Source organism: Echinops telfairi, unplaced genomic scaffold (assembly GCF_000313985.2).
Source record: "Echinops telfairi isolate 266 unplaced genomic scaffold, ASM31398v2 ScPeMD7_21;HRSCAF=78, whole genome shotgun sequence".
In the NCBI taxonomy this organism is placed as follows: Eukaryota; Metazoa; Chordata; class Mammalia; order Afrosoricida; family Tenrecidae; genus Echinops; species Echinops telfairi.
This window is the reverse complement of record NW_022103918.1, coordinates 8,608,970-8,623,051: the sequence shown is the minus strand read 5'-3', so window position 1 is coordinate 8,623,051 and position 14,082 is coordinate 8,608,970. Positions and strand designations below refer to the sequence as shown.

The following is a 14,082-nucleotide window of genomic DNA, read 5'->3' as shown; positions in this document are numbered from 1 at the left end:
TAGTGGGAGCGGGGAGGAAACATTTAGGAACTAGGGGAAAGTTGTATTTCTCATCGTTGTTACATCGCACCCTGACTGGCTCATCTCCTCCCCGAGACACTTACATCTTTTAATGCTAAAAATAAATTTTGTCATTGTCAAAGTTAATGTCTACCCCTTAACCAAAAGCAACACATCTGTGACATGACAAGTAGAATTGATCTGGGAGGTCTGTGTGAAAGCAGGAACTGTGGCTGCACTAGGAGGGGAACTGGGGTGTCTCAGGGACCCAGTTAGGACAACACCACTTTGGGACCATATAAATGAAAAGGCAAACATGCCGTGCATCCTCAAATATGCTGTTGGTACTCGTGCATAAGCCAAGTTTTTCAGCACATTTTTAATGCTGTTTTTGTGGTAAAATTAGGTGCCTCAGCTGATATTCAGGTCGGCTTATACTCGAGTATGTACGGTGAGTAAAATTTGAAGTCTATGAGTTTTCGATTTAAAGATCCCTTTCCACCAATCCTATTTCTTACCCACCTGTACTCCGCAATTCAAACAATATTCCCTTTTCGTAAATTCTGCTGCCATCCCTCTTTTAGGATCATGAGCATAGTTACTAAGACACTTTAGCCATTAATGCCTGTTAATTGTGCCCGTAAGCTATAATGAAGAGTTTAAAGCACTTTTATATAATTATAGCTTATCAGAAACAATTGACTGCATTAAATGAGCCTTTTATGTAAATCCACATAATTATCAATTTAGGGGTTCTGGAGCTATATTATATTGTACTTTTTCTGAGAAAAGACCTACATGGAAGTTTCACAGATATTTGGACTTGAAGAGAAAGTTTACTCAGAAGAATTTAAGGCAGGTATTTAATATATATATATATGTGTCATTTTTCAGAAATGTGTTTATAGAACAGCATAGCTTTAAGCATTTCTGTTGTAGGATAAGGAGCCCTCTTGGTTTAATGGTTACATATTGGGCTGAAACACTCATGGTTGGCAGTTCGAAACCACCAGCAGGGCCTACGATAAGCAGTTACAGTCTGAGAAACTCACAGGAGCTGACATGAGTCAGTATTGACTTGATAGTAGTGTTTGATCAGCAAGTTGTAGGATATGGCAAACCGTGTTTGCAAGTTTTTCCTAAGCTTTGGCCTTCGGCAGGGCATCTGAATGGAGGCAGGATATAGGATATGGATCTGCCTACAAGGCACACACAGAAAGACAACATGTTTGCTCAGGAAGACAGGTTGATAGCCCTTCCTGGTAATAGTCAGCATGTCTGGTTTTAATATAGCCTGGTTGGTTATCAAATGTTACCAAGTACCATCAAGATCAAAGCTTCTTTAATAAGCATTTGTCTAAATTCTAGCATGTGTTTTATCCTTTAAAAGATTATGCCTTTTTAATCTTTGGAAAGGTCAGTTAAATCACAAGACCAGAAGCAGCACCCTGGTGGATGACCCTACTTCATGCATAAGCCCACTCCTTAACAGAAATTCTCAGGAAACCCCATGGGGTCTTCTGGGACCACCAGACCACAGAAACGTCAAGAGCAGGTTCTGCAACATGGGATTCCCCTGAACTTCTGACAATGTGGAGTGCATTGTGGCCTTTATGGGCATTTAGCAAAGGTCACTAGCTGACTGATATGTGGCTAGATGCCAGAGGGCCTGGTATCTCCTTAGAGGAAAAACAACTTAAAGGAATATTCCCAAACACCTGAGAGCATTTCTGCCCGGGATGCGCTATTGTGAGAGAAGTTACGAGGTAAATACCTGGGGGGGAATCAGCTGATCAGCTCTTGGGGCACATGGACAATTCAATCTTCTGGGGAGAGTTTGTTGGAGAAATTTAGGGAACTCAGTATATCTGTAAGCTAACGATGTATTGGCATGCAAGTTCCAGTAGGAGTTTCGTTAGAGAGATGGGGTGGAGGAGAAATGAAGACCCAGTGACAAAGAAGGCTGGATGTAAATGATAGACACATCTGTATTTTCATCAGTCATAAATGTATATATATATACCTATATGTAGTTATTTGATATGGGTTCTTTGGACGTTACTATGTGCTAGGCATTGTAGAAGGGACTTTTCACACATTACTCCCCCCACTAAATTTTATATTTTGTTCCGGTTGAGAACATCTATATCAAAACATAAGCCAAGTCAGCAGTTGATATGTACGCTATAGTGACATGAGTGACAATCTTCGACTTGTGCAGTCATTCTCACCCTCCTTTCTTAAAGTTTTCCCTCATTTCCCTCATTCATTAATAGAAACTCACTGCCCTCTATGGTTCCTATATCATCGTTTGCGTTGCAGTTGTCAATGGGAGCCTCTGTAGAAAGTTCTTACGGGAGTGTAATGCTCAAGACAGACCTTTTTTTTTAAACTAGTTAAACTAAACTAGCTTTAAGAAGGTGAGTTAGTTAATTGTGCCAGCCTGGCCGATAATCACATGTGGTGCTGGTTGAAAGGCGGAGGGATAAGTGGGTGGTGAAGCCTCGCCTTTCTAGTTCTCGGGTCTCTTGTTTTGTGATGGTTGTATCGGGTGCAGCTGCCTTAGCAGTTCCCTGCTTCAGCTTGCAAGATGGACTTCCTACAAGACATCCCCAAGGAGAAGCCGCATGGATCTATCCCGATGCAGGCCTGGGTGCTGGAGCAGCCATGTGGAGACCCCTGCCAGTGCTGAGATGCTTACACGTTCACTGACTCAGCTTTCCTCCTGCAGTTGGCATCATTGCCTCTGTTTTGTGAGGTGAAGGACTTTGTGGACTGGTGTTGGGTTAATGGGTTAATGTTGGACTTGTGGGCTTGGGCAGCATTGGGTTGGGGTGTTTTCGTGATGCACATTTTCTTTGCATAAAACTCTCTCTTATACATGAGTCGCCGTGGATTTGTTTCTCCAAAGTACCTAGACTAATACAGAAGGTTTCAGGAGAGAATCTGGGGTAAAGGTGATCTGAGGGGAATAAATCAGGGGTTCTTCTGCCCTCGTGGCTCCTGAATGTCTAGAGTTTATGAGCATTTGAAAATCTGTCCTGCATCTTTCGCCTTTTGGTTGGCATTCCTGGATGGAATCTTTGATGGATGTATTCCCCATCCACTTCCGTTGGCATAGTGATAAGGCACTTAACACGCATACCATAACCTCCTCCTATCCTGACTCTCCTTCGTCCTCTGTTGCTGCAGGTGAATAGAAGCCACTTGTATCTTAGACAGCTGCTTTTAATACTTCATAATCCTATACAAGAGGAAACGTTGTCCTTTTTTTAGGGAATGGGGAAACTGAAGTCAGGGAGGTGAGCTAAATTGACTAATGTCACACAACTAGAATGCTATGAAACCTGAATTTAGGATGCTATAGCTTTTTGTCGTGAATGCTCATAAGACGTGTTAGTCCGAAAAAGCAATTGGGACAAGGGTCTGGGGGTTGGAGGCGAAGACCCTTTCTTTCACCTGAACTCTTCTCCTGATTTGGGATGGCGGAAAGCCATTATGCATGATGTTTCCGCCCATCATGCACTGAGGAGGCACACAAAAAGGAACTTTGCCTTGGGTTAGATGGTGGAACTTGCACTGACTGTCGATGATAATGTAGATTTGGGGAAAAGAAAGACAAATTCAACAAAATGGCTTTCTGTGCTTTGTGCTTTGTGCGTAGCTGGAGAATGCCATGGGCCTCTGTCCTCTACTGTCCCAGGCACTTAGGAGCTTCACTTCAAGTCTTTGAGATTCCGTGCTCTGCTCCCTCAAAGATAGTTTAAGTGGAATAAATACATCTTAGTTACTTACTGCCTTTGATCACTTAACTTTTTCGCTAGGATTTTCTTTCTTCTAGAAAAGAATCGATTTATGACTACATCTTCAGATGCTAATAGTCAATAAATTATCTAATGTCTATTAGCAGGGAAGGTGGTAAAATAGATATTTGTGAGTTGAGCTAGAATTACTAAAGTTCCTATTCAGATCATTATACCTGATTTGCTTTTAAAAACATGCAAGTCATTCTAAAATGTTTGTTCTTGTTTTTCTAGATGCAATCTTCCTCCTTTGTCAAGCGAATACACTAAAGATGTTGGGACCAAAAGTCATCTCGTGACAGCTAATCCCAGCATAATTCGGCAAAAGTAAGAGTTAATCACTTCTCTTTGAGGGAAACTAACGAAGTGCAGTCTGCATCACTGGGAGGCAGTGAGCATAAGTCAGCTTGGGGAGTAAAGAAGAAAACCATCTCGATAGGCAAGAAGGGTGAAGGAGGGAATTGTAAATAAACTAGACTGGATTATGGGAATACAACCAGTATTTCACGTTTGCTTTGTGATTATGTTTCTTGTCCTTTGACATGGTAGAAATAACATGAGAAGCAATTGTTTTGCTCTAAAAAGCAACACTATAGGCTATTTACTTGTTACTACTACTTTCCAATTTGTTGACTTCAGTTCCAACTCACTAATTGGCATTTGTGGGCTGAATTACTATCAAGAATGAAAACAAAAGAATGACCATTCTACTGCATATATATGCATTAAAATAGCAACATTGCCATCAAGTTATTGGATGTGTTTATATATGCTATATTCTGCTATTCTATTCTGTCATACTATATTGTACTGAATCAGTTTGAGGGAAGCAATTGGAAAACTCTTGCTGTAACATAGATCCCAGAAACCTTAGCAGCTGCTCGAGAGACGCTGGGGGTCAGCCTCAGCTGATGAAGCTCCATCAAGAAGCTAGTAGTTATTTCTCCAAGGACTATTGTCGAGAATGCCTCCGTTTCTGTGAAAAGAGGAGCCAAGTTTTGCTTCAAACCTTGTGACGTGCCTAGAAATTAAGGGTGAAATATCAAACCATTGTGGGTTTAGAGACTTGTCTTTTAAGGAAGTCTTATCCAAAGAGAACAACACAGGTGTGTCACTTTGCAAGTAATTCCCCATTACTTATTTGAGTTCACAAGTATATATTCCCCAAATAGATATGTATGAATGAAAGACATTGATTTTCATTTTAATTGATGTGGTAAAAATTACTCTCGCAAAATGTGCCATTTACTCTGTCCCAGGAATAATACTGTTTCTCATACCGAAAACAATATTGTGTTGTGGTTTTTTAAAACCTTTGAAATTTTTGTCAACTTCTTGGGTGAAAAATTATATATAATTTTCAGTTATTTTATTTTTAAAGATCCATGGAAGGAAAAGACCGCAAATTTATTGCGTAAAATAGGTTAAATTTAGATTGAATGATTAGTTTAGTTTAGTTTAATAATTTAGTTTAATGATATGTGAAAAGACTCGAAGGAAGCATTTGCTGCATGAGTAGCAAACACAGACTCAATATCCAGAATATAAATAATCATTATATGTTAATAAGAAATCGTAGTAAAAGGAGAAACACAAACAGGTGACTCACAGAAGAAACTCAAGTAGTAGTACATTTTAGCATCTTCAAACAGCTAGCAATATATGTAAACAGTGTTTGATAAAGTGCACACATTTGTATGTGGGATGAAAATCTAGATGATGGTGTTATGCTATAATGGCACACTGAAATGGAAGGAACACAATGGAAATAGGAGAGGTATTAGGTGTTTCTATATTATGAAATGATCCTATTTATTGTGCAATCCACTCAGATCTGTAGGCTTCTTGGAAGCGGTGCAAGACCAAGGAAGCAGCAGTGTCTTATACTTTTATGCCACTTACAAGTAAGTTCATTGCACAAAGACACCCACTGCTATGGATTTGGTTTCAGCAGGGTTTCTGATCTAATATCAGCTTGCAAATATTTGTCTTCGTATACTGTCTACCTTTTCCTGCTTAGAAAAACATTACAGTAACATGGGCAGATACAACATAACAGTTTTAACGTAATAGTATAATGATGCTAATAATGTTTAATGCAGTTCGCAAAGCAGTTCTTGTTTGTTATTAAGAATCCTCAATAGGCGTTGGGTTGTTGAATGGGCTTGTAACTATACACGTTAAACCCACTGCCGTCGAATCTCTTCGGACTCACAGCTACCAGATATAGCTGCCCTGAGACTGTACATCCGCAGGGGAGTGCATGGCCTTGTGTTTCTCCCACAGAGCAGCTGGTGGGTTTGAACCACCAATCTTTTGGCTAAGAGCCCAGTGCCAAACTCACAGCACAACCAGGGTTCCTTGTGAAGAAAATTGACTGTGGAAAGGCTGCCCGTCAAAGCTTGGATTCTCATGAAGATAACCAATGAGAGTTCAGAAATATTCACTACAAAATTAGAGAATCTGAAAAAAGCACTGTGCTGGGGACTCAGACCATAATCTAGGGTAGCGGTTCTCAACCTGTGGGTTGTGACCCCTTTGAGGGTCAAACAACCATTTCAGAGGGGTCACCCAATTCATAACAGTACTAAAATAACAGTTATGAAATAGGAACAAAAATAATTTCATGGTTGGGGTCACCACAACATGAGGAACTGTGTAAAGGGTGGCGGCATTAGGAAGGTTGAGAACCACTGCTCTAGGGGGACGTTAAGGTCAATTAGCCTCGTATAGTTCACAAAGAAAATATTTCACATCCTGCTTTAGTGAGTAGGGCTTTGGTGACTGGGGTTTTAAAAGTTTCTAAGGTGCAGCTGTTGGTTTCTCCCCATCTGAGAGAGAACAGTGATGGACATCAGAAGGCACATGGACGGAATGAACGCAACGGACTGACAGACGACATGAAACACAGTCTCCTGACCCGGAGCAAAGAACTTGATGGTTCCCAGCTGCCACTACCAATTACCCTGAATAGGAGCACCTCAGAAAGCCTGGAGAGAGTGGGAGAGTCTGGATTAGAGCTGAGCAATCACGGAAGGAGTCCGGTTGCCGGATGATGGAGACCGCTGAAACAGGTTACTGGATGATGGAGACTGCTGAAACTCCGGACTACGCTCCTTAGTCCCGCTTCAGGCTTGGAAAGGCGCTCAGTTGGAAAATCTGGAAAAGCACTGTGCTTGGGGACTAACATTAGACGTTAACTAACTAACTAACTAACTAACTAACTAACTAACTAACTAACTAACTAACTAACTTTAATTAAACATTAAAAGAGCTATATGGGAATAGCTGCAACCCCGGTACTGTAGTTGGTTATAAACTGGGCTGCTAACTGCAAGGTCAGCGATTTGAAACCACCAGCTGCCCTGCAGGAGAAATAAGAGGCTCCCTGTGTTTAGTCCACAAAGTTACAGTGCGGGGAAACGCAGAGAGGCTATTCTCCTCTGTCTTACAGGGTCACTGTGAGTCAAAATAGACTTGATTGCAGTGATTTTTTTGGTTTTGAAATAGGGGAACCATGACATTAAGGAGATGCATGCACCTTAAAATAATTAACCGCTTAGGATGAAAAGGGCAGCATGAACCCCAGCAAAGTTCAGGAGGGTTAGTAAAGGAGGAAATGGCAATGAAGCGAAACAAAATGTGTTTGTCTCGCTGAATGGACATCTGCTCTGTAGCACCTCACCCAATGTACAATAAAAAGTGTTTAAGAAATAAAATCAGTAAAAAAATAAGAGGCTTGAAAACAATTAGCTGTATGTGAAAGGCACACATAATTGTGATAGTAAAAGTAAGGTTGGGGGGGCAGTATTTATTGTTGCATGTAAGATAAATTCTTAGAAAGAGCTTTACTCCGGCAATCCTTTGTTAGAACAACTTCTTTAAAGTGCATTCTACTTGATAGTTCCTAGAACAACAAAATATCAGTTACAGGGTCTGAGACACGATGAGGCTTTACCCTTCATCTTCGTATTGCACTTCTGTGGACTAGGAAAAGAAAGGTTGATCTAACGTGTAGTGGAGACTGTTGGATTTTGAATTTCAGTTTTAAATTTATATTTTATTATTTCAACAGTTTTATTGGCACGAACATAGCACGCAATTTTCAGTCATGTAAAGGTAGTCAAAAGATTTGTGCAATCATTACCACAGTTAGTATTGGAACATTTTCTTCATGTTTGTACTCATTATTCATTCTTCCTTTCTCCTCAACTCTGCCTGCTATAACCCTATGGAACTGTTTGTTAACCTAGTGACTCTCTCTATAGAGCTACCTATCTGGGGTTTCATGCAAAGAAAATCATGCCCCAAAATGACAACAAAATAAAACACAGAAAAACTTCAGTTTAAAATAAAGTAGAAAATAATACAATTTGGAACAAAATGGATCAAAAGAGAAAACAAATGATAAGATGATAATTTTTAACAAATGATAAGATGTTAATTTTACATTTGCAAAAAATTCACTTCCAGTGAAGTCTGTCTGGAAGCAAGGCTATTCACATCTCTGGCCAATGGAATTCCACGGATCCTTCATCCCAGTGAGCACTCTGAAAATACAATGTGGCTTTCACTAGTCTCCATAGCTTCCTGCAAAGCCGAGTGTGCAGAATGGAATACCATTCCATGCGCTAATCTTGGATGTTATTATTGACCATATTTGGAGTACTCAAAGAAGCTAGTGTGCTGCTTCTGTGCAGACTTAGCTGATACCTCATCAAACCCATTGCTATTGCCCGCCCTTTGTTCGCTCTGGATTTTGTAGGTGGGCTTTAGAAAGGGTTTTGTAGGTGGGGTCTAGAAAGGGTTTTGTAGGTGGGGTCTAGAAAGGGTTTTGTAGGTGAGGTTTAGTTAGCATTTTGTAGGTGGGGTCTAGAAAGGGTTTTGTAGGTGAGGTTTAGTTAGCATTTTGTAGGTGGGGTTTAGAAAGGGTTTTGTAGGTGGGGTTTAGTTAGGATTTTGTAGGTGGGGTTTAGTAAGGGTTTTGTAGGTGGGGTTTAGTAAGGATTCATTTATGGCATTTCCCTCCTTGAGCATGCCCCCTCTAACCCATCGATCTTCAAACATTTTTGCTCAAATACCATTTCAATGAATTTTTAAACTTCATCTTAGCTCCTGGATGCTTTTTAAGTTGACATATTTTCCTTTGGGGGAGCATTAAATAAAAGTGGTTTATTTTATAATCTCTGAGGATGGAGGAAAGACCCAAAGGCTGAGAGTTGGATCCAAATTGGATCTGAGCAACAGAAGAGTATGGAATTATTAGAATGAGCCAAAAGAAGAGAGAAGGGGTAGCGATGAGAGAGGAGTCAACAGGCAGTGTAGTAGCTGTGGGGAAATCTTTGGGAAACTTGTTTCTCTTCTTTGCGTGTGATGAGTGTGTATACATGCAAATGGCGAAAGGACTGTGTGTCACCTGGGAGCAGCATGGCTTGTGCTCTGAACGTGAGCAATAATGACATGTACAGTATTGGGAGAAGAGAGGACCTTGAAATTGTGACCCCCCCTAGGAATTTTCAGATGGAAATTCTGGGAAGTACTACAATTTTTACAGACCCCATGCTCCATGCTCCTTTTGAAGTGCAGCCACACACTCTCAATTCCCGCAGCTATTTTGTTAGAGCCAAAGCGTTCGTTCCCCTAGCTGAACTGTTGGAAGCAACCTTAAGTGTAAAGTAGGAACGTGAGTAATTATCAAACTCTTCATGTGCCAAGAGCTTCTTGGGGCAAAATCGCTGGTCTCCATCTGTGAATAATTCCATTTTGCAGAGTTGAATATATTTTTACCAATTGTGTCTTGTTCAATTGTTAATGATCTTTCCTAGTTTTCCTCATGGAATTGTCTATGACAGTAATTATTTAATTCTCTCTATAAATATTTCCATAGTCTGAAAATTACTTGCTTGTGAAATTTATATTTGTAATACATTTTACTGTAGAATATGAACCAGGTGGATTAAATGGAATATATAGTTTCAGAAATTACTAATTGTAACTCTTTAATTATATATCGGTTGAAGAGCCCTAGTGGCTCAGTGGTTAATTGCTCGACCGCTAACAAGAAGTTCGGTGGTTTAAACTCAGCAGCTGCTCTGCTAGAGGAAGATGAACAGCCTGTTTCCTTACAGATGTACAGACTGGGAACCCGGTTTCCAAGGGTCGTGGTGAGCTGGCATGGACTAGCGGCAGTGGGTATTTTAAATCACATTCATTCTTACTGAATAAAGGTTTGCTTTCCAAGTAGAGTTATGATAAGAACATGTCTCTATAAATGTCTATAATTGCTTTCATTTATTTAATAGAAAATATTTTTTTCTAATTAAAACTATGATTTGATTAGATGTATAAATCATAAAAGGCATTTTAAAATTAGGTTTCTAGTATTTATTTTTATATCTAGATCCTCATGGCACAGTCAGCCCACTCACAAAGCAACGACGCAAGGAGGAATGACTTTAGAGGCGTGGATTGCCAGGCCTTTTCCCACAGGGGCTGGTGGGTTCAAACTGCCAACCTTTGGGTTAGTGGCCGAGTACTCCTAACTATTGCACCAGTAGGACCCCTTGTAATGTAATTATTGCCTCTGAATTGTGCAAGTCGGAGTGTTTGAAATGTTTGCTACATATATTTCACTACAATAAATATTAAAGAAAGAGGAGGTCAGTACAGGATTATTCATAGCACTATTGTTAAAAAATCTTGAGTCACAGTTTAATTAGCATTTTTCGTTGTTATGGGCAAAGACTATGCTCACATCTTAGATGTATGAAATGTTATCATTGCTTTGAAGTGACTATGAAATGAAAATCATTAGATATAAAATAACGATTTGATAAAGATTGACACACAAAAGAAAATAAGCAGTATGTTTCTCATATCATATGTTTAGCATATCCATTAAGTCCCTAGAACTTCAAGGTGAAGGTAAGTATTAGCATTACTCTTACTTTGCAGTAAGAAAAAATCATGCTGGGCAAATCAAGACATGCTCGTGGTCAGATAAGTGGCAGAACTGGACCTGAGCCCATGAGGTCCTTGGTCTCTACTTTTAGGGGGAAGTGGCTAGGCGGATATCACTTTGGTGCTGATAGTCCATGTCCCAACTTAGTCCAGTCTCACTGGCAGGAAAGAAAACTCCAGGATGCCAATGATGAGATTACTATTTAAAAGGAAAAGGAGATTTTACTGATTGAGATATAACAGAATGAAACTTCTGGGAGATTAGAGAGGGAGAAAGAGAGAGAGATTGATTGATGACTTTGCAATGCCATATTTCAAAGATTCTAACAACAGTGGAAGATATGAAAGGGTGAAAGAAAGCATGCTCAAGCAATGTGAAGCTACCCCATAGATTGCTACTTTAAGAACCGTCAGCCAGTGCGAGATCGACCACAGGACACCACAAGTTAGTACAAGGAATCTTTCCATAAGGGGTCATTCACAATACACGTATCTCCCTTGTCCTGTGGTTGTTTTGAGCAGTATCCCATCACAGAATAATTATTTGAAGTGGCAACTTTAAATGAAACCCTAACCATTCCTCATCTGGAGAGAGGTGGTTCCTTGCTTCTATTACTGTTTTTTTTCCTAAACAATTTTATTGGCATATAATCCACATAACACACAATTCAGTATTTCAGTTGTATCAAGAGTTGTACAGTCCTCATCACAATCAATTTTAGAACATATTCTTCTGTCTTATACTTATTGTTATTGGTGCACCAGAAACCATTATCCAGTTACTGTCCCTGTAGATTAACCCATCCTCCATTCCATACACAGTAAAACATAGCAAAAAATCTGCAACAAAAAAACCTAACAACAATAGCAAAGGGAAACAGAAAAACCCAAATATAAAAGAAATCAGAAAATATTGAAAAGTAGAACAAATTTAAAATGAATCAAAAGGGAGATCAAATGAAAAAGTGTTAAATTTCAGCCTAACTATATCTGCGATAATCCACTTTCCAATGCCCACTGCATGATAGCAAGGTCATTCACATCACTGGTCTATGGTCAGAGGGGATTTACCTGAATCCACGTGTGTTTCCCCTTCATTTTTTCAGAAGCCGAAACAAGTTTACTGTTCTAAAAAGTGTGATTGGTTCATGCACCACCTAGCATTTGAAGATCTTTTCCCAATGTTTGGGAGATGCAGTCTTGTTTTTGAGAAAACTGAAGCCATTGTGATTCCTGATATTACTATGTTTGTTTTATGAATTTCTACTCTCTGTCCCCAATCAGGAGGTCCTGAGTGGCATTTGAGTGTTGGCTAAAAGGTTGGTGGTTCAAACACACCCACACATGCTTGGAAGACAGAGTGCTTTGGAAAGTAGGTTACTGCAGATACAGTCAGCTTAAAATGCAACATCTTACCCTTTGTGTTCCTTTTTGACCATTTTCCCCTTGCTCTTGCTTGGAGGGTAAGCGATTGTTGACATCTATGTGTGCAGCATAGAATTACTCCACAGAGTTTTTGTTTTTCAATTTAACCCTTTTATTGACATATAATTCACATGCAATACAATTCAATGTTCTTAACATGTGAAAAAAAAAAGAGTTGTGCAATTGTCACCAAAATCTATTATAGATCATTTTCTTCATTCTTGTAGCTATTGTTATTATTAACTCCCTATTTCTTCTCAACCTCCCCTGTCACAAAACAGAACTCCAGTATGTTCACTGTCGTCGAGTAAATTCTGATTCATATTGAACTGCCCCTGTGGGTTTCCGAGACTGTAACCCTGCAGTCTCCTCTTTCTCCAGTGGAGTGGCTTGTGGTTTCAAACTACTGACCTGGTAGATAACAACCCTATGCATAAGCCAGAGCTCCTTCATAACCTTAAGGAGCTATTAATCTAGTTATTGCCTTTATAGATTTACTTATCTTGAATTTTTTATGAAGAAAATCATTAAAAAACAACAACCACAAAACAAGATGAAACAGAAAGCAACACAAAAGAAAGCGGGAAATAAGCAGCCACCATTATCTCTTTTCTGAAAAGTCTAGTAAGTCCCTTTGTTTCCACCTTTGCTACTGATGCTATTTATTAGGGTAATGCCTCTTAGTTTCAAATTCACTTTTCTTTACTCTGGTTTGTAATGCTGTAAGCAAGATTCTATAAATTACATTTCTCCTTTGTCAGATGGCTCCCTGCAAGGCTTTCTGATTGCAGGTACCCAAGACAGAGAGGAAGTTTGGAGAAGGAAGAATATTCTTGATGTTTCCTGTTGGTGTACTGTGGGTTTCTAACTCCTTTTGTTCCTGTGAGCATCATCCTTTCCATGGCAGTAGCTGAATCCAGCTGGCAGTTTTCCTAACACTTTTAAACCAATTAGCACAGAGAAAAGAGGTCCTTATTCTTGCTTTTAATGATTTGGTGTTTGCAAAACCACAACAGCACAATCTAAGCATAAACAATGTTGCATTACTGCAAAGTGGATGAATGAATATGCATTTGACCCTCCCAAATCCTCTTGCTTTTCTTAGGCTTTCTTTTCCCATAGAGGCTGGTTTTCCTGATTTGAAATTTTAGTTCAGATTATGACAATGATATTCTATGAGGTTCTTTAACTGGGGCTTGGGGAGTCTTATTTAGACAATTTATTAGTTCATTCAGGCATTTTTTTGCCTCTTTTTAAAAAACGAAACTGTTAGACTAGCAAGTCAAGGTCCTCAGCAGGACATGGGTCCTTGGAAAAACACAGACAGCATTATATCATTATATATTTATACTCCAAAATTTCCACAGTCCAAATTCCAGAAAGTGAAGCTCAGAGATATATTTTTAATTGCTTGTGACTTGCACACTATTAGTATTTCTTAGGAACAGTCACACCCTGCCTGGGAAGTACGTCCAAATCTCGAGGGGCGGTAGTGGTACAAGAAATGTAGTGTTTATGAAACCCAAGTCCAGGTTTTACAAAGTGTGAGAAACTCTACATCACCCCTTGCCCCCGCTTGAGTATCCATCCTCCTGTTCTCAGTGACATGGCGTTCTGTGGGTGCACAGAGCCCTCTTTTCTTAGGGTTGCCAATGTTCAAGGCTTCTCAGTCTCTACCCTCTTCTTTTTTTTATATATATAATCATTTTATTAGGGGCTCATACAACTCTTCACAATCTGTACATACATCATTTGTTTCCAGCACATTAGAACATATGTTGACTTCATCATTCTCACAACACCTGCTTTCTACTTGAGCCCTTGGTGTCAGCTCATTTTCCCCCCTTCCCTCCCCGCGTGCCCCCCTCCCCCTGAACCCTTGATAATTTATAAA

General features: G+C 39.7%; 1 protein-coding gene across 1 annotated transcript in view; it reads left to right on the top strand.

Annotated features, from left to right (window-relative positions):
* ST8SIA1 (ST8 alpha-N-acetyl-neuraminide alpha-2,8-sialyltransferase 1) overlaps positions 1 to 14,082 on the top strand; it is a 165,854-nt gene that overhangs the window by 127,477 nt on the left and 24,295 nt on the right. Inside the window, exon 4 of the mRNA XM_004713796.2 lies at positions 4,038 to 4,130. Coding sequence (XP_004713853.1) covers positions 4,038 to 4,130 — 93 coding nt within the window. The remainder of the gene's footprint in view (positions 1 to 4,037; positions 4,131 to 14,082) is intronic.